Genomic DNA, 26,993 nt, shown 5'->3' on the forward strand with positions numbered 1-26,993 from the left:
CCCTCCGACAGCGCAGCGCTCCCTCAGTACCGACCCTCCGACAGCGCAGCGCTCCCTCAGTACCGACCCTCCGACAGTGCAGCTCTCCCTCAGTACCGACCCTCCGACAGTGCAGCGCTCCCTCAGTACCGACCCTCCGACAGTGCAGCGCTCCCTCAGTACTGACCCTCCGACAGTGCAGCGCTCCCTCAGTACTGACCCTCCGACAGTGCAGCGCTCCCTCAGTACTGACCCTCCGACAGTGCAGCGCTCCCTCAGTACTGACCCTCCGACAGTGCAGCGCTCCCTCAGTACTGACCCTCCGACAGTGCAGCGCTCCCTCAGTACTGACCCTCCGACAGTGCAGCGCTCCCTCAGTACTGACCCTCCGACAGTGCAGCGCTCCCTCAGTACTGACCCTCCGACAGTGCAGCGCTCCCTCAGTACTGACCCTCCGACAGTGCAGCGCTCCCTCAGTACTGACCCTCCGACAGTGCAGCGCTCCCTCAGTACTGACCCTCCGACAGTGCAGCGCTCCCTCAGTACTGACCCTCCGACAGTGCAGCGCTCCCTCAGTACTGACCCTCCGACAGTGCAGCGCTCCCTCAGTACTGACCCTCCGACAGTGCAGCGCTCCCTCAGTACTGACCCTCCGACAGTGCAGCGCTCCCTCAGTACTGACCCTCCGACAGTGCAGCGCTCCCTCAGTACTGACCCTCCGACAGTGCAGCGCTCCCTCAGTACTGACCCTCCGACAGTGCAGCGCTCCCTCAGTACTGACCCTCCGACAGTGCAGCGCTCCCTCAGTACTGACCCTCCGACAGTGCAGCGCTCCCTCAGTACTGACCCTCCGACAGTGCAGCGCTCCCTCAGTACTGACCCTCCGACAGTGCAGCGCTCCCTCAGTACTGACCCTTCGACAGTGCAGCGCTCCCTCAGTACTGACCCTCCGACAGTGCAGCGCTCCCTCAGTACTGACCCTCCGACAGTGCAGCGCTCCCTCAGTACTGACCCTCCGACAGTGCAGCGCTCCCTCAGTACTGCACTGTAGAATCAGCCTGGATTTGGGCTCGAGTCTCTCGTGTGGAGCTTGTACCCACAACCTTCTGACTGGCCACTGAGCCAAAGTTGGCACTACTTTGACCCGATCTTCTGCCTTTGATTTTGATAGCACTTGAACTATTTCCAATTTGTACTTTTTCTTTCATCTCTACTGTGGAGTCTGTAACCTTTTCTCTGAGGGGCACTGGACTCCAGATATTCTGGTGGAGATCCTGCGCATTCCTCACTAAGGACATTCTTCTTCATAATGAGTGCAGTGTACAGACTCAAACTCTGGGGTTTGGGAGGGTGGGGATACCCTGATTTGCCTTCGATGCTTTAACTTGGTATCCTGACCCTCTCAAAATGGCTGCTGTGTTTTTGTGCATTTGCACATTGCTAAATTGCAGCTTTACTTAACGAACCGTGCTCGATCCTTCAGTGTGTAATTGGTCGAACCGTGCTCGATCCTTCAGTGTGTAATTGGTCAAACCGAGGTCGATCCTTCAGTGTGCAATTGGTCGAACCGTGCTCGATCCTTCAGTGCGTAATTGGTCAAACCGAGGTCGATCCTTCAGTGTGTAATTGGTCGAACCGTGCTCGATCCTTCAGTGTGTAATTGGTCAAACCGAGGTCGATCCTTCAGTGTGCAATTGGTCGAACCGTGCTCGATCCTTCAGTGCGTAATTGGTCAAACCGAGGTCGATCCTTCAGTGTGTAATTGGTCGAACCGTGCTCGATCCTTCAGTGTGTAATTGGTCAAACCGTGGTCGATCCTTCAGTGTGCAATTGGTCAAACCGTGGTCGATCCTTCAGTGTGCAATTGGTCGAACCGTCCTCGATCCTTCAGTGTGTAATTGGTCGATCCGTCCTCGATCCTTCAGTGTGTAATTGGCCGAACCGTCCTCGATCCTTCAGTGTGTAATTGGTCGAACCGTCCTCTATCCTTCAATTTGTAATTGGTCGAACCCTCCTCGATCCTTCAGTGTGTAATTGGTCGATCTGTCGTCGATCCTTCAGTGTGTAATTGGTCGATCCTTCAGTGTGTGATTGGTCGATCCGTCGTCGATCCTTCAGTGTGTAATTGGTCGATCCGTCGTCTATCCTTCAGTGTGTAATTGGTCGATCCGTCGTCGATCCTTCAGTGTGTAATTGGTCGATCCTTTAGTGTGTGATTGGTCGAACTGTCGTCGATCCTTCAGTGTGTAATTGGTCGATCCGTCCTCGATCCTTCAGTGTGTGATTGGTCGAACCGTCCTCGATCCTTCAGTGTGTGATTGGTCGAACCTTCCTCGATCCTTCAGTGTGTAATTGGTCGATCCGTCGGCGTGCGATTGGTCGATCCGTCGGCGTGCGATTGGTCGATCCGTCGGCGTGCGATTGGTCGATCCGTCGGCGTGCGATTGGTCGATCCGTCGGCGTGCGATTGGTCGATCCGTCGGCGTGCGATTGGTCGATCCGCCGGCGATCCTTCAGTGTGCGATTGGTCGATCCGCCGTCGATCCTTCAGTGTGCGATTGGTCGATCCGTGCGTGTGCGATTGGTCGATCCGTGCGTGTGCGATTGGTCGATCCGTGCGTGTGCGATTGGTCGATCCGTGCGTGTGCGATTGGTCGATCCGTCGGCGTGCGATTGGTCGATCCGTCGGCGTGCGATTGGTCGATCCGTCGGCGTGCGATTGGTCGATCCGTCGGCGTGCGATTGGTCGATCCGTCGGCGTGCGATTGGTCGATCCGTCGGCGTGCGATTGGTCGATCCGCGGGCGTGCGATTGGTCGATCCGCGGGCGTGCGATTGGTCGATCCGCCGGCGTGCGATTGGTCGATCCGCCGGCGTGCGATTGGTCGATCCGCCGTCGATCCTTCAGTGTGCGATTGGTCGATCCGTGCGTGTGCGATTGGTCGATCCGTCGGCGTGCGATTGGTCGATCCGTCGGCGTGCGATTGGTCGATCCGTCGGCGTGCGATTGGTCGATCCGTCGGCGTGCGATTGGTCGATCCGTCGGCGTGCGATTGGTCGATCCGTCGGCGATCCTTCAGTGTGCGATTGGTCGAACCGTGCTCGATCCTTCAGTGTGCGATTGGTCGAACCGTGCTCGATCCTTCAGTGTGCGATTGGTCGAACCGTGCTCGATCCTTCAGTGTGCGATTGGTCGAACCGTGCTCGATCCTTCAGTGTGCGATTGGTCGAACCGTGCTCGATCCTTCAGTGTGCGATTGGTCGAACCGTGCTCGATCCTTCAGTGTGCGATTGGTCGAACCGTGCTCGATCCTTCAGTGTGCGATTGGTCGATCCGTCCTCGATCGTTCAGTGTGCGATTGGTCGATCCGTCCTCGATCGTTCAGTGTGCGATTGGTCGATCCGTCGGTGTGCGATTGGTCGATCCGTCGGTGTGCGATTGGTCGATCCGTCGGTGTGCGATTGGTCGATCCGTCGGTGTGCGATTGGTCGATCCGTCGGTGTGCGATTGGTCGATCCGTCGGTGTGCGATTGGTCGATCCGTCGGTGTGCGATTGGTCGATCCGTCGGTGTGCGATTGGTCGATCCGTCGGTGTGCGATTGGTCGATCCGTCGGTGTGCGATTGGTCGATCCGTCGGTGTGCGATTGGTCGATCCGTCGGTGTGCGATTGGTCGATCCGTCGGTGTGCGATTGGTCGATCCGTCGGTGTGCGATTGGTCGATCCGTCGGTGTGCGATTGGTCGATCCGTCGGTGTGCGATTGGTCGATCCGTCGGTGTGCGATTGGTCGATCCGTCGGTGTGCGATTGGTCGATCCGTCGGTGTGCGATTGGTCGATCCGTCGGTGTGCGATTGGTCGATCCGTCGTCGATCCGTCAGTGTGCGATTGGTCGATCCGTCGTCGATCCGTCAGTGTGCGATTGGTCGATCCGTCGTCGATCCTTCAGTGTGCGATTGGTCGATCCACCCTCGATCCTTCAGTGTGCGATTGGTCGGACCGTCGTCGATCCTTCAGTGTGCGATTGGTCGATCCTTCAGTGTGCGATTGGTCGATCCTTCAGTGTGCGATTGGTCGATCCTTCAGTGTGCGATTGGTCGATCCTTCAGTGTGCGATTGGTCGATCCTTCAGTGTGCGATTGGTCGATCCGTCAGTGTGCGATTGGTCGATCCGTCAGTGTGCGATTGGTCGATCCGTCAGTGTGCGATTGGTCGATCCGTCAGTGTGCGATTGGTCGATCCGTCAGTGTGCGATTGGTCGAACCGTCAGTGTGCGATTGGTCGAACCGTCGTCGATCCTTCAGTGTGCGATTGGTCGAACCTCCTCGATCCTTCAGTGTGCGATTGGTCGAACCGTCCTCGATCCTTAAGTGTGCGATTGGTCGATCCGTCCTCGATCCTTCAGTGTGCGATTGGTCGATCCGTCCTCGATCCTTCAGTGTGCGATTGGTCGATCCGTCCTCGATCCTTCAGTGTGCGATTGGTCGATCCGTCCTCGATCCTTCAGTGTGTAATTGGTCAAACCGTCAGTGTGCGATTGGTCGATCCGTCAGTGTGCGATTGGTCGATCCGTCAGTGTGCGATTGGTCGATCCGTCAGTGTGCGATTGGTCGATCCGTCAGTGTGCGATTGGTCGATCCGTCAGTGTGCGATTGGTCGATCCGTCAGTGTGCGATTGGTCGATCCGTCAGTGTGCGATTGGTCGATCCGTCAGTGTGCAATTGGTCGATCCGTCAGTGTGTAATTGACACTTATTGATAAGGAAGTGAAAGAGCTGGAATGGAACTAACCCCAGCCCCCGGAGTTAGTTATTGGCGGAACCCCCAGTGTCATTCCAAGACATGGTCCCTTCATGAGCTTCAGAGGGCTGCTGTTTAAATGGCTGACACTTGTTTGTTTCTGAGCTGTGTGTTGCCCTTCTTGTAGTCGTTGTTATTGTTGGTGTAATGTGTGTGTCGTGCAGTATGTGATGAGCAGTGTCCCCCTCATTCTAATTACAGGAGATCAGTAAGAAGGTGTACAGGGGGATGCTCGACCTGCTGAAGTGCTGTGTGTCCAGCCTGGAGCACTCGTACAGCAACGCCGGCCTGGGAGGGATGGCCAGTGTCTTCACCCTGCTGGAGATTGCCCACACCCACTACTACAACAAAGGTAAGCAGAGTGCCCCTCCCACTCCACTGGGGCGGGGCGGGGGGGCTGGCCGACCAAATCAGTCAGAACTGAGGGAGAAATCCCGTTCAGAATAGGGAAAGGACCAGAGATAGGGAGAGACACAAACAGAGGGGTTGCTGTCGAGGGTCACTCAGGACCTTCTGTTCCGCAACTGTACTCGGTCAAGGTCATGACCCTACTGTGAACACAGGAACAGGAGGAGGCCATTCAGCCCCTCAAGCCTGTTCCACCATTCAGTTAGATCCTGGCTGACCTGTATCTCAACTCCATTTACCCGCCTTTGCCCCATTTCTGTTAATTCCCTTACCTAACAAAAATCTACTGTTCTCAGTCTAGTAATAGTCTTCAGGAGGCTGGTGGAATGGGCGAACACATGGCAGATGAAAGTTAACGCAGAGACGAGCGAACTGATACATTTTGGTAGGAAGAACGAGGAGTGGCAATATAAACTAAATGGTACAATTCTAACGGGGGTGCAGGAACAGAGAGACCTGGGGGTATATGTGCATAAATTATTGAAGGTGGCTGGACAGGTTGAGAAAATGGTTTCAAAAAAGCATATGGGATCCTGGGCTTTATAAATAGAGGCATAGAGTACAAACGCAAGGAAGTCATGATGAACCTTTATAAAACACTGGTTCAGCCACAGCCGGAGTATTGGGCTCGATTTTCAAGCTGAAGTACGGGTGCGTTGGGAGCTGGGGGGCTCTGAAAATCGGGGAAATCCCGGAGCAGGTTTGGAACCCGGCTCCAACCCGCCAATTTCCGGGCTCCCCACTGACGTATCTGGGTGCGTGCACCTCCCGAATGCGGCAGTCCCACCGGCAAATAAAGCCGGCAGGATGGCGGTTAACATCGTGATTTAGATAGTGGAAGCATTTGAAGCAGTTAATTTCATGGTGATTGTGGCAGGGCTGCGATTTCAACACTGCCTCAGCATGTTTCCCGTGCTGTGGGAAACACTCCACGTTTTAGGAGACATGTTTCAGCCAGCAGCCAGTTGGACATTGAAATGCTTGTTTGACAGGTGGGGATAAAAGGTGAGTTCTTGCAGCAGGGCACTCTGGTGTCTCAGACAAACTTTTGGCTGCGAGATCTTTGTGTTGAGACTGAAAATTCTTGGTTTCCACTCAGAATTCCGCTGTTCACACATATTTACCGACTTTGTGGACCCCCTCAAACTCACACCGTCAGGATGGGGGGCGCCATGGCTGCATTCACCACTACATCCGAGGACGAGCAACATCACCAGCCTCACCAGGCATGACATCCACCTCCGCCACGTGGAGCTCCACAACACAGTGCTGCACCACAGGGACCTGCTCAAGAGCACAGAGGGTAACAACAGAGAGCGACGTCGCAGGAGGCACTACCCTCGCCACAGGGTCTACAGACCGAGGCTCAGCTTCCTGGACCTCTCTGAGGAGCAGTGCATACGGAGGCTCAGAGTCAGTCGCCAGGTAGTCGCGGACATCTGCAGCCTCCTTCATGCCGAGCTGCTCCCGGCTGGGCCGAGCAGCATCTCCTTACCTGTTGCTGTCAAAGTCACCACAGCCCTCAACTTCTTCACCTCCGGATCATTCCAGGGTGTCACGGGGGACATCACCGGTGTGTCTCAGTCATCTGCACACAAGTGCATAAGGCAGGTCACCGACGGCTTGTTTCGCAGGGCCTCGCACTACGTCAACTTCCCCATGGATGACCTCAGCCAGACGGAGAGGGCAGTGGGATTCCACGCTGTGTCTGGCTTCCCATGGGTGCAGGGTGTAATCGATTGCACCCGTATAGCAATACGAGCACCTCCACACGAGCCAGGACTGTTCATCAACAGGAAGGGCTATCACTCCATCAACACTCAGCTCATTTGTAACCACCGCAAGAGATTCTTTCACGTGTGCGCCAGATACCCTGGCAGCTGCCACGATTCCTTCATCCTCCAGGAGTCCAACATCCCGACCCTCTTCCACGCACCGAACACCCGTAAGGGCTGGCTCCTCGGGGACAAGGGATAGCCCCTGCACACGTGGCTCATGACACCTCTGAGAAACCCCACCACTGAGCAACAGCGTTGATATAACGACAGCCACATCGCCACCAGGTCTACAATTGAGCATGCTATAGGGCTGCTCAAGATGCGATTTAGGCGCCTTGATCATTCTGGGGGAGCGTTTCAATACGCACTGGACAGAGTGGGACGCATTATAGTCGTGTGTTGTACCCTGCACAACAGGGTACAATGGAGAGGGGTGCTGCTGGAGGAGGCCCCATCCACATCTGCCACCCACATTGAGGAGGAGGAGCAGCCCATGGGCAGAACAGCAGCTCACCTGCCTGCTCGTGAGGCCGGGGAGTCACTGATATGTGAACGGTTCTCCTAACATCAGACAGTGTGAAGAGTTCAGTCCTTACACCACCTGGACAGAGCAGTGCCCACACCAGCCCCCGCCCACCCCTCCCTGTACAAAACAGTCCTACAACTTACACATACACCCACTGTAGAGTGACCCAATGGGTGGCATCAAGTGTGGGTGTTCATGGTGAACCTCATGAAAGGGCCCTATCACAAAGGCCAGTCAAGAATGGGCAAGACGTGGCAGTAGTGGTGAGAATGATAACATTTAATGTCAATATAACAAAAAGCAAATATAAATAAAAAAAACATGACAGTCTGTCAAACACCGTTGTGCTGCTGTCCCTCCATCGTTCTCCTTTTAAAGGATGGCCCCCAGGGTTCAGCATCTCTGTCCAGCTGAGCAGAGCCTGGAGAGGAGTGCTCCCACCGACACGGACTCTCCACAGCTGCCCCTGCCACCAGGGTCTGCTCGTGCTCACTTGTGTGCGGTAACTCACCGTGTGCGACCCCAACTAACTGACTACTCGGACCCACCGAGGTGTGTGTATCTGCGCTGGTGAATGGCTCACTCAGATGTGACGGTGCCCCCTCAGAGGCCGGCAGGTTCTCTGAGGAATCGCACTCTGCCATCACTGCGGTCGTTGAAGGGCCTGTAAGAGAACAGAAGGCAATATTGAGCATGATCACAGATGTGTCATGTTATGCTAGGCATACTGAAGTGTTCAACATTGCAGTCGTTGTTAACGTCAATTCATACTGTGTGTGCTGAATGTTAAAGTTGTGTCACCAGGCGTTTGATGGGTGCCAGCCTCTGCGTCCCCGATGGACAGGCACTCGAGGGTGCAGCTGATCTTCTGGGCTGCCTCCTCTGTGTCTGTGAGGACCATTATTTGTTGTGGCCTCCCCTCCGGTCCTCACCCTCTCCCGTCCATTCTGGGCTCTCTTTTCCTATAAGGGGAGAAAGTACAGACGTGTGAGTGAGTGATGGTGAAGTGGCCAACCGATGAATGCATTGGTTTGGGTGCGGCTGACCGTGAAAGAGATGCATCAGAGGGTGAGTATGAGACAGAGCCATGACATTGTATGAGGATTGGGTTGAGTGGTAGTGGTGGGATGAGTACTGGGGAGGTGAGGAAGTGCAGGTAAGTTGAGGATGAGCCTTGAGTGGGTGTGAGGAGTGATGTGATAGAGTAGCGTTGGCAGTGTAGAATGAGTTGTGGGGTGGGGGCGGTGATGTGGAAGACAGAGTGTAGGAGAATGAGTAAGTGTACTCACTTTGACTGACCTGGTTAGGTCATTGAAGCGCTTCCTGCACTGGATCCAGGTGCGGGAGATGTTATTGCTCTATCAACTCGAGCCAGGCCTTCTTGGTGGCAGAGGCAGGCCACTTCCTCCCGTCCGCTGGGTAAAACACATCCCTCCTCCTCCTCACCCTGGCCAGTAGTACCTGGAGTGAGGCATCACTAAATCTAGGAGCAGCCTTTCCCCCGTGCTGCTCCATTGTAGTCTGTGGGTGTTTGCTCCAGGAGCAGCCATTGGAGGACTGCCCCCTTAAATAGAGCTCCTCCAGCTGACAGCCTGTGATGCGGGTGCGCAGCTTTCCGACGCCAAACCCGGAAACAAGGTTAATGGCCACCAATTAAGTTGCGATTGCCCTGGGGAAAGGGTAAGTTTTTATTATTTGGGTTACCGCGTGCCCATTGACGCCCCCCCCACCCTCCCCATGCTGCCATCCCCCCGCCATTTGAAAATCGAGCCCATTGTGTCCAGTTCTGGGCACCGCATTTTAGAAAGGATGTGAAGGCCTTAGAGAGGGTGCAGAGGAGATTTACTAGAATGGTTCCAGGGATGAGGGACTTTAGTTACGTGGATAGACTGGAGAAGCTGGGGTTGTTCTCCTTGGAACAGAGACGGTTGCGAGGAGATTTGATCGAGGTGTTCAAAATCATGAAGGGTCTAGACAGAGTAGATAGAGAGAAACTGTTCCCATTGGCGGAAGGGTCAAGAACCAGAGGACATAGGTTTAAGGTGATTGACAAAAGAACCAAAGGTGAGATGAGGAAAATCTTTTTTTACCCAGCGAGTGGTTGTGATCTGGAATGCACTGCCCGAGGGGGTGGTGGAGGCAGATTCAATCATGGGTTTCAAAAGCAATTGGATAAATACTTGAAGGGAAAAAATTTGCAGGGCGACAGGGAAAGGGCGGGGGAAATGGGAATGACTGGATTGCTCTTCCAAAGAGCCAGCACGGGATCTGTAACCATTCTGTGCTGTAACCGTTCCACGAAAGCTCCAATTGACCCCCAGGATCCAGAGCCTTTTGACCGTTTTCCAGATTTCCACTCCCCTTTGTGTGAAGAAGTCCACGCCAAGGTTAGACACACCTTAAAAGGACACGAGACCTAATGAGTTTATTTAATTCCTGAAATGATACAACATTGCCCACATACTGGACTGTGTGCACAGAATGTTACCGGCCCTGAACACTCTCCGATCCCTCATCACGTCAGACACACCTGAGCAATAAAAAGAAACAACTTGCATTTCTATAGCGCCTTTCACCACCTCAGGACATCCCAAAGAGCTTCAAGGCCAGTGAATGACTTTTGAAGTTCAGACCCTGTTGTAATGTAGGAAATGCTGCAGCCAATTTGTGCACAGCAAGATCCCACAAACAGCAATGTGATAATGACCAGATCATATGTTGTAGTGGTGTTCGTTGAGGGATAAATATTGACGAGAACACTGGGAAGAACTCCCCTGCTCTTCTTCCAAATAGTGTCATGGGATCTTTTTGCACCAACCTGAGAGGGCAGAAGGGGCCGCGGTTTAACGTCTCATCTGAGAGACGGCACCTCCGACAGTGCAGCACTCCCTCTGCACTGCAGTGTCAGCCTGGATTATGTGCTCAAGTCTCTGGAGTGGGACTTGAACCGCAAACAACTGACTCAGAGATGAGCGTGCCACCACTGAGTCACGGCTAACCCAAGGTACAATGCTGTACAATCTCCAGCCATCCCGTCCAGCATGCTCTGGACACTCTTGTCACCCACTATGACCTGGCCGTCACTCACTGCTGCACCATGGGCGGTGGACTTCAGCTAGACTGAGGCCGCACCAGGTACAGACCACACTGCACCTACAAACAGCAACACCAGGTACAGACCACACTGCACCGACAAACAGCAACACCAGGTACAGACCACACTGCACTTACAAACAGCACCAGGTACAGACCACACTGCACCTACAAACAGCAACACCAGGTACAGACCACACTGCACCGACAAACAGCAACACCAGGTACAGACCACACTGCACCGACAAACAGCAACACCAGGTACAGACCACACTGCACCGACAAACAGCAACACCAGGTACAGACCACACTGCACCGACAAACAGCAACACCAGGTACAGACCACACTGCACCGACAAACAGCAACACCAGGTACAGACCACACTGCACCGACAAACAGCAACACCAGGTACAGACCACACTGCACCGACAAACAGCAACACCAGGTACAGACCACACTGCACCGACAAACAGCAACACCAGGTACAGACCACACTGCACCGACAAACAGCAACACCAGGTACAGACCACACTGCACCGACAAACAGCAACACCAGGTACAGACCACACTGCACCGACAAACAGCAACACCAGGTACAGACCACACTGCACCGACAAACAGCAACACCAGGTACAGACCACACTGCACCGACAAACAGCACCAGGTACAGACCACACTGCACCGACAAACAGCAACACCAGGTACAGACCACACTGCACCGACAAACAGCACCAGGTACAGACCACACTGCACCTACAAACAGCACCAGGTACAGACCACACTGCAGCGACAAACAGCAACACCAGGTACAGACCACACTGCAACTATCTTCAGCCAGAAGTGCCGAGTGGATGATCCATCTCGGCCTCCTCCCGATATCCCCACCATCACGGAAGCCAGTCTTCGGCCAATTCGATTCACTCCACGTGATATCAAGAAACGGCTGAGTGCACTGGATACAGCAAAGGCTATGGGCCCCGACAACATCCCAGCTGTCGTGCTGAAGACTTGTGCTCCAGAACTAGCTGCGCCTCTAGCCAAGCTGTTCCAGTACAGCTACAACACTGGCATCTACCCGACAATGTGGAAAATTGCCCAGGTATGTCCTGTCCACAAAAAGCAGGACAAATCCAATCCGGCCAATTACCGCCCCATCAGTCTACTCTCAATCATCAGCAAAGTGATGGAAGGTGTCGTCGACAGTGCTATCAAGCGGCACTTACTCACCAATAACCTGCTCACCGATGCTCAGTTTGGGTTCCGCCAGGACCACTCGGCTCCAGACCTCATTACAGCCTTGGTCCAAACATGGACAAAAGAGCTGAATTCCAGAGGTGAGGTGAGAGTGACAGCCCTTGACATCAAGGCAGCATTTGACTGTGTGTGGCACCAAGGAGCCCTAGTAAAATTGAAGTCCATGGGAATCAGAGGGAAAACTCTCCAGTGGCTGGAGTCATACCTAGCACAAAGGAAGATGGTAGTGGTTGTTGGAGGCCAATCATCTCAGCCCCAGGGCATTGCTGCAGGAGTTCCTCAGGGCAGTGTCCTAGGCCCAACCATCTTCAGCTGCTTCAGCAATGACCTTCCCTCCATCATAAGGTCAGAAATGGGGATGTTCGCTGATGACTGCACAGTGTTCAGTTCCATTCGCAACCCCTCAGATAATGAAGCAGTCCGAGCCCGCATGCAGCAAGACCTGGACAACATCCAGGCTTGGGCTCATAAGTGGGAAGTAACATTCGCGCCAGATAAGTGCCAGGCAATGACCATCTCCAACAAGAGAAAGTCTAACCACCTCCCCTTGACATTCAACGGCATTACCATCGCCGAATCCCCCACCATCAACATCCTGGGGGGTCACCATTGACCAGAAACTTAACTGGACCAGCCATATAAATACTGTGGCTACGAGAGCAGGTCAGAGGCTGGGTATTCTGCGGCGAGTGACTCACCACCTGACTCCCCAAAGCCTTTCCACCATCTACAAGGCACAAGTCAGGAGTGTGATGGAATACTCTCCACTTGCCTGGATGAGTGCAGCTCCAACAACACTCAAGAAGCTCGACACCATCCAAGATAAAGCAGCCCGCTTGATTGGCACCCCATCCACCACCCTAAACATTCACTCCCTTCACCACCGGCGCACTGTGGCTGCAGTGTGCACCATCCACAGGATGCACTGCAGCAACTCGCCAAGGCTTCTTCGACAGCACCTCCCAAACCCGCGACCTCTACCACCTAGAAGGACAAGAGCAGCAGGCACATGGGAACAACACCACCTGCACGTTCCCCTCCAAGTCACACACCATCCCGACTTAGAAATATATCGCCGTTCCTTCATCGTCGCTGGGTCAAAATCCTGGAACTCCCTTCCTAACAGCACTGTGGGAGAACCTTCACCACACGGACTGCAGCGGTTCAAGAAGGCGGCTCGCCATCACCTTCTCAAGGGCAATTAGGGATGGGCAATAAATGCCGGCCTCGCCAGCGACGCCCACATCCCATGAACGAATAAAAAAAAAACAAACAGCAACACCAGGTACAGACCACACTGCACCGACAAACAGCAACACCAGGTACAGACCACACTGCACCGACAAACAGCAACACCAGGTACAGACCACACTGCACCGACAAACAGCAACACCAGGTACAGACCACACTGCACCGACAAACAGCAACACCAGGTACAGACCACACTGCACCGACAAACAGCAACACCAGGTACAGACCACACTGCACCGACAAACAGCAACACCAGGTACAGACCACACTGCACCGACAAACAGCAACACCAGGTACAGACCACACTGCACTTACAAACAGCACCAGGTACAGACCACACTGCACCTACAAACAGCAACACCAGGTACAGACCACACTGCACCGACAAACAGCAACACCAGGTACAGACCACACTGCACCGACAAACAGCAACACCAGGTACAGACCACACTGCACCGACAAACAGCAACACCAGGTACAGACCACACTGCACCGACAAACAGCAACACCAGGTACAGACCACACTGCACCGACAAACAGCAACACCAGGTACAGACCACACTGCACCGACAAACAGCACCAGGCACCAGCCAGTGACAGAGCTCGGCTTCAAACCCTGCCATCCTCCTCCATCAGGTCCTCTCCTCTTCACTGAGGCCATGACTGACTGGTGGAATGCCTTGATCATACTGGTAACTGGGTTAACGCAGGCTTTGTCTGTTCACACTCAGCTCATTTGCTGCTCTTTGTTTACTGTGTCTCCACCTCTGCTTTTTCTTCTCCCTGACCCAGAGCCCGACAAGAGGAAGCGTAGTCCGACAGAGGGAGGAGCAGCCCCCGGCAGTAAGGAACCTGGACCCTGGAAGGGGGAGACGAAGCCCCCCGGCGTGCCGATGTCCCACCTCCAGCCCCCACCGAAAGCTCCCGTCAGCAAGGGGCCGGGCGAGTATGACACCCGGAGTCTGAATGAAGAAAATTTTGTAGCTTCCATCGGTGTGTACTGCATGTGGGCATGTTTCAACAGTACAACTCGATAGAGGGGCAGTCGACACGAGTATCTCCGTCATCCTGTGACAGGAATCCAGGGGTATTAGCAGCAGAGTGCAGTGAAACTTGTACAGACACTGTCAGACCTGGGCTAGCATCGGACTATCGTTAGACCTGTACAGACAGTGTCAGACCTGGGCTAGCATTGGACTATAGTTAGACCTGTACAGACCGTGTCAGACCTGGGCTAGCATCGGACTATAGTTAGACCTGTACAGACCGTGTCAGACCTGGGCTAACATCGGACTATAGTTAGACCTGTACAGACAGTGTCAGACCTGGGCTAACATCGGACTATAGTTAGACCTGTACGGACAGTGTCAGACCTGGGCTAGCATCGGACTATAGTTCGACCTGTACGGACAGTGTCAGACCTGGGCTAACATCGGACTATAGTTAGACCTGTACAGACAGTGTCAGACCTGGGCTAACATCGGACTATAGTTAGACCTGTACAGACAGTGTCAGACCTGGGCTAGCATCGGACTATAGTTAGACCTGTACAGACAGTGTCAGACCTGGGCTAACATCGGCCTATAGTTAGACCTGTATAGACAGTGTCAGACCTGGGCTAACATCGGCCTATAGTTAGACCTGTACAGACAGTGTCAGACCTGGGCTAACATCGGACTATAGTTAGACCTGTACAGACAGTGTCAGACCTGGGCTAGCATCGGACTATAGTTAGACCTGTACAGACAGTGTCAGACCTGGGCTAGCATTCGACTATAGTTAGACCTGTACGGACAGTGTCAGACCTGGGCTAACATCGGACTATAGTTAGACCTGTACGGACAGTGTCAGACCTGGGCTAACATCGGACTATAGTTAGACCTGTACGGACAGTGTCAGACCTGGGCTAGCATTGGACTCTCGTTAGACCTGTACAGACAGACAGTGTCAGACCTGGGCTAACATCGGACTATAGTTAGACCTGTACGGACAGTGTCAGACCTGGGCTAGCATTGGACTCTCGTTAGACCTGTACAGACAGTGTCAGACCTGGGCTAGCATTCGACTATAGTTAGACCTGTACGGACAGTGTCAGACCTGGGCTAACATCGGACTATAGTTAGACCTGTACGGACAGTGTCAGACCTGGGCTAACATCGGACTATAGTTAGACCTGTACGGACAGTGTCAGACCTGGGCTAGCATTGGACTCTCGTTAGACCTGTACAGACAGTGTCAGACCTGGGCTAACATCGGACTATAGTTAGACCTGTACGGACAGTGTCAGACCTGGGCTAGCATTGGACTCTCGTTAGACCTGTACAGACACTGTCAGACCTGGGCTAGCATCGGACTAGACCTGTACAGACAGTGTCAGACCTGGGCTAACACCAGACTAGACCTGTACAGACAGTGTCAGACCTGGGCTAGCATCGGACTATAGTTAGACCTGTACAGACAGTGTCAGACCTGGGCTAACACCAGACTATAATGAGACCTGTACAGACACTGTCAGACCTGGGCTAACGCCAGACTATAGTAGGGTTCGTATACCTGCTGTCAACTGGTTGCCTTTGCCTGTACTGGGGCTAGGGGGGGTGGGTTATATGGTCGCACAATGTATTGTCCAAGGGTAGGCTACCTGCTTAAATTCTACTCACCCTTGGGGGAGGGTGGGACTCGATAGATGTCTAGTTAATTTTGGGGGAGCCTGTAGTTGATCCAATTCCAGCAAAGTAGGCTGAAAGGTGAGGGCAGTTATCAGCTCCTTAGCGAAGGGCATCGCAGCAGAGAGTTCTTTAGGGAAGTCTAAAGTGTAAGCTTAAAATGGTGAACATCATCCTTCAGCCTACTTTAGGGCAGAGAATTTCAGGGTGCTCCCAGTCACGGTGCCCCCACCCCACCCAACGGCAGGCTTGACTGACTAACTGATCTTTTCCTGTCCATCAGTTTTGTATGTCCGAATGTACCCTGGACTTCAGTTGAACTGTTGACTGATGCAAGCAGTAACTCGGACGCTTGCACAGTGAACCGTCTCTAAAGCCTTGTGTGGCTTGGGTTAATGGTGCCACAGCACGGTACAGTGCCCTGTCTGCGGGACCAGCCCCCTGACTGATGGGCTGAGTGCCGAACCCCTTTGCTTGGCTGCAAGGCTCTTCCGTCAAACGAGTCCTGGGCAGCCTCGGCCCGTTTCCGGCTGAACGTGGGCCTGCCGCAGAGAACCGTCACCAGCGAAGAGCGCCTTTTCAATCTGACTGCCAGAAGCTGGAGAGGTGGCTGGTGCAGGATATAGAAGGTGCTCTGCTTGGGGGTGGGGGTGATGGAACTGCCACCTACGTCCTGGGCTGCACTGGATAGCCTGGGCCCCATTCCCTTCATCTTTCCCATAACTGTCTCCAAATTAGTGAGGTCAAGGTTCTGCCAGTGCCTGTGGTGACTGGCCCTCCCATTCTTCCCACCCCCCCCCTCCAAACACTTAAAATGCCCCAGCACCAGGCTGCACACAGGACCCTGCGTCTGGTTAACAGATCGTCGTGGGCGCTTTTAATCCCTCCTATCTTCCCCTCATCCCCTCTTGTCTCTCCTTGTATTTTTCTCCAAGCTGGGGGAGGAGAGGAAAATTGGGTCCCTCTGTCCTAGTACCCCCTGAAACACCCAGACTGACCTCGGCCCCAGATCTGCTCAAAGCTCTGGACTGCCAATATGCCCCTCATTTGTGCCCTCTATTTGTCAGTGACTACGATGCACTAACTGAAATGGTTCAGACCGCCTGTGCCCACCATCCGGGGAGGTATTGTGGCGTGGGTCTCATTCCCTGCCATCCTTGGCTGCCTGGCACCACTTGCGGGGGCTCTGACACATATTTGCGGGGGCTCTGACACATATTTGCGGGGGCTCTGACACATATTTGCGGGGGCTCTGACACATATTTGCGGGGGCTCTGACACATATTTGCGGGGGCTCTGACACATATTTGCGGGGGCTCTGACACATATTTGCGGGGGCTCTGACACATATTTGCGGGGGCTCTGACACATATTTGCGGGGGCTCTGACACATATTTGCGGGGGCTCTGACACATATTTGCGGGGGCTCTGACACATATTTGCGGGGGCTCTGACACACATATTGCGGGGGCTCTGACACATATATTCAGAACCTCTCTGGCCACAGGGGATGTGCCAGAGGACTGGAGAACCGCTAATGTAGTACCATTATTCAAGAAGGGGAGTAGGGAAAAACCGGGGAACTACAGGCCAGTGAGCCTAACATCAGTGGTAGGAAAATTATTGGAAAAAATTCTGAAGGACAAAATTAGTCTCCACTTGGAGAAGCAAGGATTAATCAGGGATAGTCAACATGGCTTTGTCAAGGGAAGATCATGTCTGACTAATTTGATTGAATTTTTTGAGGGGGTGACTAGGCGTGTGGATGAGGGTAACGCAGTGGATGTGGTATACATGGATTTCAGTAAGGCCTTCGATAAAGTCCCCCACAGGAGACTGGTCAAGAAGGTACGAGCCCATGGAATCCAGGGTGCCTTGGCACTTTGGATACAAAACTGGCTTAGTGGCAGAAGGCAGAGGGTGATGGTCAAAGGTTGTTTTTGTGACTGGAAGCCTGTGGCCAGTGGGGTACCACAGGGATCGGTGCTGGGTCCCTTGCTGTTTGTGGTCTACATTAATGACTTGGATATGAATGTAAAAGGTATGATCAGTAAGTTCGCTGATGATACAAAGATTGGTAGGGTGGTAAATAGCGAGGAGGATAGCCTCAGTCTGCAGGACGATATAGATGGGTTGGTCAGATGGGCGGAACAGTGGCAAATGGAATTTAACCTGGAAAAGTGCGAGGTGATGCACTTTGGAGGGACTAACAAGGCAAGGGAATACACAATGAATGGGAGGACCCTGGGCAAGACAGAGGGTCAGAGGGATCTTGGTGTGCAAGTTCACAGATCCCTGAAGGCGGCGGAACAGGTAGATAAGGTGGTAAAGAAGGCATATGGGATACTTGCCTTTATTAGCCGAGGCATAGAATATAAGAGTAAGGAGGTTATGATGGAGCTGTATAAAACACTGGTTAGGCCACAGCTGGAGTACTGTGTGCAGTTCTGGTCGCCACACTACAGGAAGGATGTGATCGCTTTGGAGAGGGTGCAGAGGAGATTCACCAGGATGTTACCAGGGCTGGAGCGCTTCAGCTATGAAGAGAGACTGGGAAGATTGGGTTTGTTTTTCTTGGAGCAGAGGAGGCTGAGGGGGGACATGATTGAGGTGTACAAAATTATGAGGGGCACAGATAGGATGGATACTAAGGAGCTTTTTCCCTTCGTTGAGGGTTCTATAACAAGGGGACATAGATTCAAGGTAAAAGGCGGGAGGTTTAGAGGGGATTTTAGGAAGAACTTTTTCACCCAGAAAGGTGGTTGGAGTCTGGAACTCACTGTCTGAAAGGGTTGTGGAGGCAGGAACCCTCACAACATTCAAGAAGCATTTGGATGAGCACTTGAAATGCCATAGCATACAAGGCTACGGACCAAATGCTGGAATATGGGATTAGAGTAGACAGGGCTTGATGGCCGGCGCGGACACGATGGGCCGAAGGGCCTCTATCCGTGCTGTATAACTCTATGACTCTATGACACTTGCCACACCTAAGGGAAGGGAAACGCTCCTGAATCTTTCTGTTCCGATCCTGGACTGTGGGGGAATCTCTGCTGCTGCTCGGGGAGTATGGGAGCAGGTGGGCGGACTCCTGTTTACTTTGTAGGTCAGTGCCAGAGACTAGACAGCCTCGAGGTAGAGCTGAGGTATTCGAGACTACCTGTGAATGCAGGCCATGCAGACAAACTCATGCTTCGCTGATTCTCATGTGATCGCCGAGAAGCTGCCGTTCTCCAGCCATCTCGGCTTGGGAATGGCTTCTTCCCGGTTGTGTTGTGTCCTCCATTTCGCCTATCCAACCAATCTCTGACTCTCTCTGTCTTTCTTCCCTGCTTGCAATGCATCTTGGGTGGTAGAGTTGTGGAACAAGCACCAGGATATAAGGAAACAAAAAGCTTTGGAAAAACAGAGTAAGGAATTTGACAACTCAGGCCTGTCATACCAAGTACTTCCTCCCTTTTGAGCTAGGTGCCCTAGCCATTCTCTGTTTGAATCATAGTCCTTTGCAACTTGTGCTATAGACTCATTGCCTCTAACCTGTAGACACGCTGTTGGGTTTGTGTTCTCTCTCCCTTCATATATCTCTATTTCTCTCTCTCTCTCTCTCTCTCTCGCTCGCACTCTGTCTCACCCATTAAACTTGCGGGACGCAGGTATGGGGGAGCGGAGGATGAACCCATTGCTATGTAGTCACACTGCATGTTTACATACAAGTTGACCAATGGGTCCTTTGGCCTGAAGCCACCAGGCACACGACCAATCCGCCAGTGTTGAGTTCTGCTCTTTGTCTTCCATTGCTGCCAAGTGCCCTTTGAACCCATTGACCTCATCACCTTGGTTCGAGGGATGCTGTTTCTAAATGATTGGGACTAGCTGGCTTCACTTAGGGCAGGTAGATCATACCCAACTCATGGTCAGGGTGAGGTAAATTGGCAACTGGGGGTAGTGCAACTGCTGTGGAAGATTATAGGGGTGTCTACAAATGGCAGCCGGGGTCTGGGGTCCTGTTTAGAAGACAGTAACACAACTGGAGGTTGTCGAAATCGTACGAGGTTTTGAGAGAGGAAATAGTGAACGATTGTTTCTGTTGGCTGGTGAATCAGTGTCGAGGGGGCACATCACTGCATGAATGTACAGTGAAGTTAGAAGAGATGTTTTCACACGCCATATTAGAACAGGGAATGCTTTACCAAAGGGGCTGTTGAGGCAGAGACTACAATATTTAAAAGGCAATAGGATAAGGATTGGAAAAGGAAGAATGTAAAAGGGTATGGGAAAAGGGCAGGGAAACAGGATTTGGTGAGACAGCTGTAGTCACAATCGGCTGCTTACAGAGTTGATTAGTTTGGGTGGGTAATTATAAGTAGTGGACTGTATTTGGCAGGGTGGGTTGGGTTGGTTTGGGTGGGTGATTGTAAATGGTGGGCTGTATTTGGCAGGGTTGGGCTGGGTTGGGTTGAGTGGGTGATTGTAAGTAGTGGGCTGTATTTGGCAGGGTTGGGTTGAGTGGGTGATTGTAAGTAGTGGGCTGTATTTGGCAGGGTTGGGTTGGATGGGTTGAGTGGGTGATTGTAGGTAGTGGGCTGTATTTGGCAGGGTTGGGCTGGGTTGGGTTGAGTGGGTGATTGTAGGTAGTGGGCTGTATTTGGCAGGGTTGGGCTGGGTTGGGTTGAGTGGGTGATTGTAGGTAGTGGGCTGTATTTGGCAGGGTTGGGTTGGATGGGTGATCTTGCTGAGATCCCAGTGATGTTTGTACTATTAACACTATTTGCTCTAATTTGAGTGACAACCTTTCAAATGTGAACCATTGATGTGAAAATTGAGGTATTGAAGAGAGAGCTGTGGATATTGAAATGATGCCCGATGAACTCCATTTCATCAGCATACACCTCTCAAATTTGTAGCTTTGGAACACAAACAGCTTTAGTTTCTGGTTTCCGTAGAATGCTTTATCACCCTGGCACTGCGGGTTCGAGTTGGCGTCGTGTGACTGAGTACAAGTTGTGGATTGGTACCATTACTACTCACGTCTCCCCACCCGTTGACATGGAGCCTCTTGCCTACAGGTACCGAGGGTCCCAAACACTTGTCCGACTTGGACCCAGACGAGAAGAAATCGCAAATTAGCGCGGATAGCGGCTTGAGTGTAACGAGCTCACAGGTTAGTCTTTGCTGCTCGTCCGTCCCTCTGAAGTAGCAGTCTGTAGCACTAAACACATTGCAGTTAACCCTATTTGGGGTGGGCGCGGTGAGAGGGCGGTGGGCGGGATGAGAGAGGGCAGGGGGAGTGAGAATGAGAGTGGGAGAGAGACGGGCGGGGGGAGTGGGAGAGAGACGGGTGTGGGGAGTGAGTGGGAGAGGGTGGGAGAGGACGGGTGGGGGGAGTGAGTGGGAGAGGGTGGGAGAGGACGGGTGGGGGGAGTGAGTGGGAGAGGGTGGGAGAGGACGGGTGGGGGGAGTGAGTGGGAGAGGGTGGGAGAGGACGGGTGGGGGGAGTGAGTGGGAGAGGGCGGGGGCAGGCGGGGTGAGAGAGGGCAGGGGCGGGGACGGGGGGCGTGGGGCGGGGACGGGGGGAGAGGGCGGGGGCGGGGGCGGGGAGAGTGAGTAGGAGAGGGCGGGGGCAGGCGGGGTGAGAAGGGGCGTGGGGCGGGCGGGGTGAGAGGGCAGGGACGGGGGGAGTGAGTGGGAGAGGGCCGGGGGGCGGGGGGGAAGGGGGCTTGAGTGGGAGAGGGCAGGGCGCAGGTGGGGGGAGGGGGTGGGCGGGGTGAGAGAGGGCAGGGGGGTGAGAGAGAGAGAAAGACGGGCAGACCTCGATGCACGTGGTCTCTGGGGAGTGAAAGATAATGTGAAAGAAGCAGAGAGGTGGGCTGTTTCTTTAAAAAGTATAAAGCAGTGACAGCGTTCCTCTTGGTGGTGTGGGTGTGGGGCGATAATTTATTTGTTAAACATGTTTTGTTCCAAAGGTTTCACCATTATGAGAGAGGGACATGTTTTCTCAACTATGAAAGAGGCGAGTGATTTTAATCCTCTGTAAATCTCCCGGCCCCCGTCGTGCTGAGTTTAATCCAATATATCTGAAGTGCCTCCTCCCACTCTTCAGCCTCACTATCTCTGCCCTGAAAACCAAACGCATTCTGTACCAGGAACTACACCGGGGAGAGAGAGAAACTCGCCCCAACCCCTGTACCATCTCCTAGCGACAGGAGAGGGTGAAGAGTAAATCAGGGCGCAGCGCCAGGCCTGGGTGATCCCTGATGGTTGGGGTACAGGGGGAACGGCAGCACCCGTACACCCACGTTCTCGATGTGCTGGCAGCTTCAGCAGATGAAGGGTAGGGGGAAACGCATACAACAGGAGGGAGACATTAAAAGTACTTGCGACGGCTACATAAATTCAGAGGTCCTTGAATACCAGTCCCCTCCCGATTAGTACCCGATATTAAGGCTGGTTAAACTTGCAATGCATACAGATGGTTTTGAATTCAAAATGTTTGGTGTTTGGTCTTTTTGGTGTCGCTGGTAATACTCTGTCCTTTTTTGTTCTGTTCTCTTTCCTTCTCCTTTCCTGCTCTTCCCCCACTCCTAACCACCCTTCTCCCACCTTCCAACCACACCAGAAGAGCGACAGCGAGTCTATCACCAGCTCTGAGCCGCCTGCACTCACCAGGAGCACCAGCCAGGAATCGGAAAGCAGCACCGTGGTAGGGCAGTGATGAGCTCGGGCATGTGCAGCGGGTCAAGCTGTATTACCCGATAAATAGCCCCCCTCCCCCTCCCCCTCCCCCGACAGCACTCTGCCCAGATCAATTTCACAACGAGCAGAAATCCACAAGTTGTCAAACAGAAACCCCGAGGGATATATGGTATTTGGCCCAGGGATATATGGTATTTGGCCCAGGGATATATGGTATTTGGCCCAGGGATATATGGTATTTGGCCCAGGGATATATGGTATTTGGCCCAGGGATATATGGTATTTGGCCCAGGGATATATGGTATTTGGCCCAGGGATATATGGTATTTGGCCCAGGGATATATGGTATTTGCCCCAGAGCACTAAAAGAAAGACTTGCATTTAATTGGCACCTTTCACCACCTCGTGTCCTCCCAAAGTGCTTTTGAAGTGTAGTCACTGTTGTAATGTAGGAAAGGCAGCAGCCAATTTGCGCTCAGCAAGGTCCCACAAACAGCAATGAGATAAATGATCAGATAATCTGTTTTTAGCTATGTGGGTTGAGGCAAAAATATTGGCCAGGCTGCAGGGAAGAACTCCTCTGTTTTTCTTAATCTTTTATGTCCATCCAAGAGGGCAGACGGGGCCTTGGTTTAATGTCTCATCTAAAGTCTCATCTAAAAGACGGCACCTCCGACAATGCAGCACTCCCTCAATACTGCACTGGAGTGTCAGCCTGGATTCCGTGCTCAAGTTTCTGGAGTGGGACTTGAACCCACAATCTTCGAGTCAGTGAGAGTGCTACCCGCTGGCTCAATAAGAGAGACAAGAGTGGAGATTTGTGAGGCGTGGACTATCATTATGAGGGAGTTCCTGGTGAGATTAGAAGCAAGCGAATTAGGGTGCCCATAATCAAAAAGAGGGACAAAACAGATAAAGGCAAGGGCAGATCCATTGGTCTCACTTCAATTCCATGTAAAATAATGGAATTATTTATCGGGGTAAACTTGGATTATCTGTAGAATGATAACCCAGTTAACAGCAGTCAGCATGGATTCAGAAAAGGACAAGCCTCCCCGCTTCCCGAGAGGAAGTCATAACCCAGGTGAACTGTGGAAAGCCCTATGATGTGCTGTACCTCGACTTCCAAAAAGCATATGATAAAGTTCCCCATGAAAGGCTGTTGGTTAAACTCAAAACTGCGGGGATTCAGGGTAAACCTTCAGTACTGATAAAAATCTGGCTGAAGGTTAGAAAACAAACGAGTACTTGTTAAAAGAATGATGTTGGGGAGGGGTTGCCTCACCGATCAGCGTGGGGACTGCTACTCTTTCTAATTTACATCAATAATTTGGATTCAGAAAACCAATGCAAATCAGTCAAACTTGCCGATGATCTCAAACCAGGAAGGGCAATGGCATCGATGGAACAGGAAGGGCAATGGCATCGATGGAACAGGAAGGGCAATGGCATCGATGGAACAGGAAGGGCAATGGCATCGATGGAACCAGCTTAGAAATTACAGAATGAGTTGGGCAAAATATATGAATGGGCAGAACAATGACGGATAGAATTTAATATAGGCAAGTAAAAAGTACAGCGCATAGGGTGGGAAAATGGGGAACATACATACTCCATGAATGATGTTGACAGAGACCAAGGAGTCTTAGTAAACTCAAAACTCAACATGTCCAATCAATGCAGAGCAGCAATCAGCCTAGCCAATTGAATGTTCTACTGCAGCACTAATACCAATTATATATTTTTTAGTCTTATATGGCCTCACTGGCCCCTTTTCTCTCTGTACCAATACCCTACTCTGCAGCACTGGTAAATGGATCGAATGTGCAGGTTCTTGGCTTTGAAACATTTCTGCTGAATTGCCCCCTAAGTGATAAAATATACAGCCCAAGTCGCAAAGCTTTCCGTCACAGTGTCTGGCAACCCTTCTCTACCTGTGGAAACACCAGTCTCTGGCCTTGTCCCTTTCCACATCAGGAGCTCTGGACGTCATCAGTTCAGGGGTCTCCAGCAGGAGGAGAGTTTCTGTAGAAGCTACAGTCCTCTCTCTCCTACGGTGCTTGGCTCCTTTAATGGCCTAAAGTTAGCGCTTTAAGAATCATTTAGCACACAGTTAGACCGTTGCAGGTCTTCAGAACTTAAGAATAGGAGCAGGAGTGGGCTATTCGGCCCCACGAGCCTGCTCCACCATTCAATCAGATCATGGCTGATCTTCAACCTCAACTCCACTTTCCCGCCCGATCCCCATATCCCTTGATTCCCCTAGAGTCCAAAAATCTATTTTTTTATTCGTTCATGGGATGTGGGCGTCACTGGCAAGGCCAGCATTTATTGCCCATCCCTAATTGCCCTTGAGAAGGTGGTGGTGAGCCGCCTTCTTGAACCGCTGCAGTCCATGTGGTGAAGGTTCTCCCACAGTGCTGTTAGGAAGGGAGTTCCAGGATTTTGACCCAGCGACGATGAAGGAACGGCGATATATTTCCAACTCGGGATGTTGTGTGACTTGGAGGGGAACGTGCAGGTGGTGTTGTTCCCATGTGCCTGCTGCTCTTGTCCTTCTAGGTGGTAGAGGTCATGGGTTTGGGAGGTGCTGTCGAAGAAGCCTTGGCGAGTTGCTGCAGTGCATCCTCTGGATGGTACACACTGCAGCCACAGTGCGCCGGTGGTGAAGGGAGTGAATGTTTAGGGTGGTGGATGGGGTGCCAATCAAGCGGGCTGCTTTGTCCTGGATGGTGTCGAGCTTCTTGAGTGTTGGAGCTGCACTCATCCAGGCAAGTGGAGAGTATTCCATCACATTCCTGACTTGTGCCTTGTAGATGGTGGAAAGGCTTTGCGGAGTCAGGAGGTGAGTTACTTGCCGCAGAATACCCAGCCTCTGACCTGCTCTTGTTGCCACAGTATTTATGTGGCTGGCCCAGTTAAGTTTCTGGTCAATGTTGACCCCCAGGATGTTGATGGTGGGGGATTCGGCGATGGTAATATCGTTGAATATCAAGGGGAGGTGGTCATTGCCTGGCACTTGTCTGGCCCGAATGTTACTTGCCACTTATCAGCCCAAGCCTGGATGTTGTCCAGGTCTTCCTGCATGCGGGCTCGGACTGCTTCATTATCTGAGGGGTTGCGAATGGAACTGAACACTCTGCAATCATCAGCGAACATCCTCATTTCTGACCTTATGATGGAGGGAAGGTCATTGATGAAGCAGCTGAAGATGGTTGGGCCTTGAATATACTCAACGACTCGGGTAGAGAATTCCAAAGATTCACATCCCTCTGAGTGAAGAAATTCCTCCTCATCTCAGTCTTAAATGGTCGTCCCCTTATCCTGAGACTATGCCCCCTAGTTCGAGACACTCCAGCCAGGGAAAACAACCTCTCAGCATCTACCCTGTCAAGCCCCCTCAGAATCTTTTAAGTTTCAATGAGATTACCTCTCATTCTTCTAAACTCCAGAGAGTATAGGCCCATTCTACTCAACCTCTCCTCATAGGACAACCCTCTCATCCCAGGCATTAATCTGGTGTACCTTCATTGCACTCCCTCTAAGGCAAGTATATCCTGCCTTAGATAAGGAGACCAAAACTGTACACAGTACTCCAGGTGAGGTCTCACCAAAGCCCTGTACAATTGTAGTAAGACTTCCTTACTCTTGTACTCCAACCCCTTTGCAATAAAAGCCAACATGCTATTTGCCTTCCTAATTGCTTGCTGTACCTATACGCTAACTTTCTGTGTTTCTTGTACCAGGACACCCAAATCCCTCTGAACACCAATATTTAGTAGCTTCTCACCATTTATAAAATATTCTGCTTTTTTATTTTTCCAACCAAAGTGAATAACCTCACATTTCCCCACATTATACTCCATCTGCCACCTTCTTGCCCACTCACTTAACCTGTCTATATCCCTTTGCAGGCTCTTTGTGTCCTCCTCACAGTTTACTTTCCCACCTAGCTTTGTATCGTCAGCAAACTTGGATACATTACACTCGGTCCCTTCATCTAAGTCATTAATATAGATTGTAAATAGCTGAGGTCCAAGCACTGATCCCTGCGGTACCCCACTAGTTACAGCCTGACAACCTGAAAATGACCCATTTATCCCTACTCTCTGTTTTCTGTCCATCAACCAATGCTAATATATTACCCCCAACCCCATGAGCCCTTATCCTGCATAACAACCTTTCATGTGGCACCTTATCGAAAGCCTTTTGAAAATCCAAATATACTACATCCACTGGTTCCCCTTTATCTATCCTGCTAGTTACATCCTCAAAAAATTTTAATAAATTTGTCAAACACTATTTCCCTTTCATAAACCACGTTGACTCTGCCTAATCATATTATGATTTTCAAAGTGCCCTGTTACCACTTCCTTAATAATGGATTCCAGCATTTTCCCAACGACTGATGTCAGGCTAACTGACCTATAGTTCCTTGTTTTTTCTTCTCCCTCCCTTCTTGAATAGCGGAGTTACATTTACTACCTTCCAATCCACGGGGACCGTTCCAGCATCTAGAGAATTTTGGAAGATCACAACCAATGCAT

The 26,993-nt window shown here is 52.1% G+C and overlaps 1 protein-coding gene across 1 annotated transcript in view; it reads left to right on the forward strand.

Moving 5' to 3' along the window:
- Positions 1 to 26,993, forward strand: part of LOC137328106 (MAP kinase-activating death domain protein-like) — a gene marked incomplete at its 5' end in the record, with an annotated part of 176,831 nt that overhangs the window by 84,360 nt on the left and 65,478 nt on the right. Inside the window, 4 exons of the mRNA XM_067994288.1 lie at positions 4,978 to 5,128; positions 13,880 to 14,080; positions 20,820 to 20,914; positions 22,370 to 22,453. Of these exons, the coding sequence (XP_067850389.1) occupies positions 4,978 to 5,128; positions 13,880 to 14,080; positions 20,820 to 20,914; positions 22,370 to 22,453 (531 nt within the window). The remainder of the gene's footprint in view (positions 1 to 4,977; positions 5,129 to 13,879; positions 14,081 to 20,819; positions 20,915 to 22,369; positions 22,454 to 26,993) is intronic.

The sequence above is a fragment of the Heptranchias perlo genome, chromosome 12 (genome assembly GCF_035084215.1).
Source record: "Heptranchias perlo isolate sHepPer1 chromosome 12, sHepPer1.hap1, whole genome shotgun sequence".
NCBI lineage: Eukaryota > Metazoa > Chordata > Chondrichthyes > Hexanchiformes > Hexanchidae > Heptranchias > Heptranchias perlo.